The 6,406-nt window shown below is 36.1% G+C and overlaps 2 protein-coding genes across 2 annotated transcripts; both read left to right on the top strand.

Annotated features, from left to right (window-relative positions):
* Positions 1 to 529: 529 nt before the first annotated feature.
* LOC132171249 (pentatricopeptide repeat-containing protein At1g28690, mitochondrial) lies at positions 530 to 3,144 on the top strand. The gene is made up of 2 exons (XM_059582518.1): positions 530 to 2,615; positions 2,767 to 3,144. The coding sequence occupies exon 1, from the start codon at positions 588 to 590 to the stop codon at positions 2,181 to 2,183; it is 1,596 nt and encodes a 531-aa protein (XP_059438501.1). The 5' UTR covers positions 530 to 587; the 3' UTR covers positions 2,184 to 2,615; positions 2,767 to 3,144.
* A 1,326-nt stretch (positions 3,145 to 4,470) lies between these two features.
* On the top strand, positions 4,471 to 5,259 carry LOC132172369 (signaling peptide TAXIMIN 1). The gene is made up of 2 exons (XM_059583855.1): positions 4,471 to 4,721; positions 4,840 to 5,259. The coding sequence occupies exons 1-2, from the start codon at positions 4,603 to 4,605 to the stop codon at positions 4,961 to 4,963; spliced, it is 243 nt and encodes an 80-aa protein (XP_059439838.1). The 5' UTR covers positions 4,471 to 4,602; the 3' UTR covers positions 4,964 to 5,259.
* The last annotated feature ends 1,147 nt before the right edge of the window (positions 5,260 to 6,406 follow it).

Below are 6,406 nucleotides of genomic sequence, written 5' to 3'. Positions count from 1 at the left end.
ATAGACCAAATTAATCATTTTGTCAGTTGACTGTTAGCTGACTTAACGGAAGTCCACGTGAACCAATCAAATGTTGAGTCGTGGCACCAACTTAATTTTTTAAAAATTAAAAAAAAAAAAAATTTGGGGTGGCCCGTGGCCATTTGAGCCAACCCCATCCGGCCAGATGGGGGTGGCCTTGGCCATTTGAGTCAACCCCATTTTTTTTTTGTTTTTTTTTTTTTTGAAAAATAAATAAATTAAAAGAAATTTAAGTAGGTGTTACGTGTCAACATTTGATTGGTCAACGTAGAATTTTGTTAAGTCAATTAAGGACTAATTTGGTCTATTATCAAAACCACATCCTGTGATAAAAATCAAACCTTAGGAGAAAAAAAAAATAAATCAACGAAATCCCATGAGATATTTAGTATTTAACCAGAGAATTAAATGTACTAACTAGAAGAATGATATTTATGAAAATAATTGTTTTTTTAAAGACAAAATAAATTTCCATTTTTTTAACCCGTATAAAAAACGTGGCCTCCTTGCTATGCTTTCTCAGCTCAGGCGACCCGCAAACAGTTTGTATCAGACGAAATGGGAAGATGAAAAACGCCAGAATACCGACAATCAAACCATCAGTTTTCTCAACACCCCAGAACCACAAACTCCCGGCCACACCAAACCAGACTTTCCCGGCAACACAAGACTCTCTCTCTCACCCAACTGCCACAGCTCTCTCCTCTGCTCTGCAACACTACATCAACTCAGATAACCCTTCCCATGGCCAAAAGATACATTCCCATATTCTCAAAACTGGGTTCAGGCCTGGTACCAATATCTCAATCAAACTCATTATATTGAACTTGAAATGTCGCTGTCTGAAATATGCACGCCAAGCGTTTGATGAATTACCTAAAAAAACTCTCTCTGCTTATAATTATTTGATTGGTGGGTACCTCAAACATGGGCAGGTTCAAGAATCACTTCGTTTGGTTCGTAGGCTGGTTTTGTCTGGTGAGAAGCCTGATGGGTATACGTTTTCTATGATTTTAAAGGCATCAACTTGTGGTTGTAATGTGCCTTTGCCAGTCAGTTTAGGAAGACTGGTACATGCCCAGATACTGAAATCTGATATTGAGCCGGATGATGTTCTTTATACGGCACTTGTTGACTCGTATATTAAGAATGGGAAGGTTGGTTATGCAAGGACTGTGTTTGATATGATGTTGGAAAAGAATGTGATATGCTCAACGTCCATGATTTCTGGGTACATGAATCAAGGCTCTGTTGATGATGCTGAAGATATATTCAGGAAGACAGTGGAAAAAGATGTCGTAGTATATAATGCAATGATTGAAGGTTACAGCAAATCAATTAAGTATGCTAGGAGATCACTTGAGGTTTATGTTGACATGCAACGATGGAACTTTCGGCCTAGTATCTCTACATTTGCTAGTCTGATTGGGGCTTGCTCTGTGTTGACTACATTTGAAATAGGCCAACAAGTCCAAAGTCAACTTATGAAGACTGAATATTTCACTGACATTAAGCTGGGAAGTGCTCTCTTAGACATGTACTCTAAATGCGGACGAATAGAGGACGCAAGAAGAGTTTTCGACCGCATGCCTGAAAAGAATGTATTTTCATGGACTTCCATGATTGATGGATATGGGAAGAATGGATATCCAGATGAAGCACTTGAGCTCTTTGGCAAGATGAAAATGGAATACCGCATTGAACCTAATTATGTTACATTCCTTGGTGCTCTATCGGCTTGTGGACATGCTGGGCTTGTTGGGAAAGGCCAGGAGATCTTTGATAGTATGGAGAGAGATTACTCAATGAAACCGAAGATGGAGCATTATGCTTGCATGGTTGATCTCTTAGGACGTGCAGGGAGTTTAAAGCAAGCATGGGAGTTTATAATAGGGATGCCCGAGAAGCCCAATTCTGATGTTTGGGCAGCCCTGCTTAGTTCTTGTAGGCTGCATGGTGATGTGGAGGTTGCAAGCATAGCTGCCAATGAACTTTTTAAGTTGAACGCTAATGATCGGCCTGGGGCATATGTTGCACTATCCAATACTTTGGCAGCTGCTGGGAAATGGGACGGTGTAAGTGATCTTAGGGAGATAATGAAGGCAAAAGGGGTATCCAAAGATACTGCCTGCAGTTGGGTTGAGTCTAATAATGCTTTATAAGTTTTCATGTTGAGCGGAAGATAAACCTTAACTGACATTTTTTTTATGAGGGAGATAATCTGTTTCGACTGCTTTGTGCAATATAATTCAGATTCACATAAGCCATCTCTTAGAAGTCATTCTTTTTCAAGGATTGTCAAGTCTTGTTATGTTCCTATGATCTTATTTAGATCTGAATTATATTGTGCAATTTTCTTCAAAGCAACTGGCTACACTGAATGAACATTCATTCTTCATTGTCGACATGTTTTCCATGTGTGATTTTGGAACCTTTGGCTACGAGTGGAGACAATAATTGTTCGCAAGATAAACACAGACAGATAGCAAGCTTTGGGATGTTCTCTCTGCAAAGATTCTATAGAAGGCCTAAAGGGCTCACTTCAACCATTTTCTCTGGAGGGCAGATGGCTAGATTCATCCACTTTCTCCAAGGTTGGATATAATCAGGACTTCAAGTTTATAAATGCAGTTGTGAAATCCAAGGGAGGGGCTTCAAAGACAGGCGTCTTAGGTCTTTAACCTGATGGACAAATATGAGGTCAAACAGGGGTTATTATTAATTATATTCGTTCTATTAATGCAGGGCAAATGAAGTAAGTTCTCTTACCACTTCACTCCTGATGTATGGCCAATGTCTTGAGAATTTTAGGAGAGCAAGAGGCTGAACTCAAAGGCAAAAGCATTTCAATACCAAGTTGCTCATCGTTCACGAGATGGAGATATCTGTTATGGTGGAACTATAATTTGGAATTTGTGGTATTACTTTTAAACCACTTCCAGTTTATACACTTGAGCATGATTTGGTGGTCGATAGTTAAAATATCTAGTGACATGAAGGGGTTTGAGCTTATTTGAGATTGTGTTAAGGAGCTTAAAAAATGCTTTTAGTACATAAAAAGTTTATGAAACTTTTGTCTATCTCAATGTGAGACCAACTTTCTAGAATGTTACATTCTTTTCGTGCAAGATCTTGATATCATTGTTAATCCGGGTAATGCAGTGTTGTAGTATTATATGGTGTTACTAGGTCGCTTTGATACTATTTCTAACTACTCATATGCATGTTGTATCACTTTAAAAAGACCAATCAAAATACAATTAGAATTCTCTAGAAAAAAGGGGAAAAAAAAAAATTGTCGCACGGAGAACGGGCAACAAGGGTAGAAAAGGAGGGAAAAGTCGAAGCTACTATATCATTCCTAAGCACTCACGTGAAGAGGATTTTGACTTGAGAGATAAAGAACTCTCACGTAAGAGAGAGGAGTGAGTTTCTCTCTCTAACAAAAAGGGAAAAAGAAAAGGCAAATGCATCTTGAGCATCTACGGCAGCCGATAGCTATTTTAGCCACTCAAAATCAAGTTTTTTAGTTTATCTGCTACTTTTTCACAATGAACTCCATCAGACAATCTATTTTACAATCTACTTTATTTAAATATTGTTTTTTTTAATATATTTTTTATTATAGATAGAGGAGAAAGAAAGAATAAAAAATGTTTAAAATGTGCTATAGTGAACTTTCAAATATGAAAGTTTACTGTAGCAAATTTTATGAAAATTGTTATTCTAGAAGGTTTGCTGGAACACCAAAATTGTTAAATTTAATTTAATAGTTAGTTTAAAAGCCCTACTGGAGATGCATAAATTGGGAGCTAGCTAGGATTCCTGTTATGATGAAATGCAAATTGATATTACCTGATAAATATCATTGAGCCACGTAGGAGATCGTCTTCATACACTCAACTAAGGGGGGTTTTCGCTGAGACATACTAAACATCATTCTCTCAACTATTTTTTAACTATCTCTTTTTACAAATCTAGTAGATCCACCATTGAATTTATAGATTCATGTAGATCTCACAAAAATTTAATGATAGATTCACTCATTCGCCATATGGAGATGATTCAGATAATAATTTTTATCATTTCTCGGTTTTTGCCTGCATTGAACTCAATTATCATGAAATTAAAACATTGTTAATCTTAATTCTAATTCAATGGTTCCAACGCAAAATGCATACAATCAAGGCATCCCAATACATTTTCCCTTTCGCTTCTTCTTCAAGAAACATGTCAACGTATGATGTAATACAAATTTAATGGCATAACATGATTGGAGTTTCATAAATAATTGTTAAAAATGATACTAAAAAGAAATAAAAGAAAATCAAAGGCAGGAAGGGTCGTTAGTCATAGAAAGAGACCGAGGATGACGTGGGCATTTGGTACTGGTCGAGGTCGTTCAACCGTTCGTTTCTAAGACAGGCTTTGAGTATACGCCAGCACATGTTGAATTTCTTAATACCCAATTACTTGTTCTCTCCGTCCATAGTATTGAATTTTTCTGCTTCTTCAAATTGTGAAGAAGAAAGCAACAGAGGAGGAAGAAATTAAGCAAGAAGGAAGAAGAGAGAGAGAGCTATGTGCTGCTGCTGCTGTGAGGATTGTGAATGCAGGCCTCTGGGATTTCTGCTGGGCCTGCCCTTCGCCTTCCTCGCCCTCCTCATCTCCATCGTCGGCATCGTCATCTGGATAGTCGGGTTAGTCGGCCGGATCCTCCTCTCTTTCTCTGTGTTTGGGTTGATGATTAATTTAATTTCTTTTGGGATTTTTTTTTTTTTTTTTGATGAAGAATTTGTGTGTTTGTGTTGGGTGCAGATTGGCGTTGACTTGCATATGCCCATGCTGCCTCTGCGCGACGGTAATAGTGGAGTTCGCGCTGGCGTTGATTAAGGCTCCCATTCGGGTCATGAAGTGGTTCACATCCAAGATCCCTTGTTAGAATTTAAATTGAATTTAGAGCTTCTTAATCAATACAATTTTATTTAGAAAAAATGTTTAGGGTCAATAAATTCTTCATATTTTGCCCATATTCTCTTACAAATTCAATAGATCAACTATTAAATTTGTGGGGTCTACCATTCACTTATGTAGAGTCCACGTAACTCCACAAATATAGTGGTCGATTTGTGAAATGTAAAATTTATTTAAATTTTGATTCATCTTTGAATGGTGGTCATGTACTTACACTTCTCATATTTAGTCATTGGAATTTTGATGCAGTTGACTTTAGAAAGACTTGTGACTTTTATTCATTTTCACCCATCTTGATTACTATAATTAATTTCACCCCTTCTTAATTTAACATGATGTTGAGAGAACTTATATAAGACTTATTTGTGTTTTCAAGGGATAGTTCAATCTGCTGTGAACCACTAGTTTGAATCTCTTTTTTCTCTTCCTTTGTGTGGACATGTCAAAATATATATATATATATAAGAGTTATTTGCATGAGTGTTAATTGCTGGAAATCCAGTCTCTCAGGGCTCTTTTCTTGTCTTTCTAGTGTATATATATATATATATATATATAGTTCTTTTATTAATGCAATATATCATATATGTGGGTTTGAATATTTTGATTTGAGAAAATGGTCACTTTTTTTAAAAAAAAAAAAAAAAAAATTTTATTGGTATTGGGCCATTGCCATGCTGATCAATCCATCTTCATCCCCTCACCACCAATCAAAAATGAAGATTTTGTGGGTTTGATTGATTTTTTTTTTTTGTTGTGTTCTATTCAATATGGCAAAGGGATGGACGCAGACACGCTGCCAAACAGTAAACTCTTTATATTTTGTTTTCTATCTCTTTTCTTTTTTTACTCTTCAATAACTCATGTAGTCTAAGATAATCCTAACAAATGGTATGAGAGTTGTTGGTTGAAACAACTGGTATTAGAAAGATTTAGAAATTTGGATGTGAAGTTTTCTAGCTAAAATTTAACTAAAAAAATGGCTAGTTCAATGGGAACGTTCTAAAAAGAACTAGTACAAAAGATATACAAGACTCTTATATGGAATTATAGATCAACTTGATTCACCATGAAACTCAAGTTATTCCCATCACTCTTGTTTATTAATAGATCAAAAACACGTGGTTTATGATTTCTATAGCACGTACCTAGAACTTGAGAGAATATATAAATGATGAACATATCTCACATGTATGGTATTTTCCTCAAGTTCTTGCAAGCATTTCATCAATGGAAGAGCTTGCGTCTCTCATCTCCCTCATAATAACATTCTAGCTTGTTTTCTCTTTGAAATATTGCTCAATAATGTTTTAAAGCATGTTTGAGATTGCATTTAAAAAAAATAGGGCTTTTAAGTCAAAAAACGCTTTTTCGCAAAAACTTCATTTTTAAATTTTTGCCAAAAGTGCGT

The sequence above is a fragment of the Corylus avellana genome, chromosome ca2 (genome assembly GCF_901000735.1).
Source record: "Corylus avellana chromosome ca2, CavTom2PMs-1.0".
NCBI lineage: Eukaryota > Viridiplantae > Streptophyta > Magnoliopsida > Fagales > Betulaceae > Corylus > Corylus avellana.
This window is presented reverse-complemented; position numbering and strand designations above follow the sequence as displayed.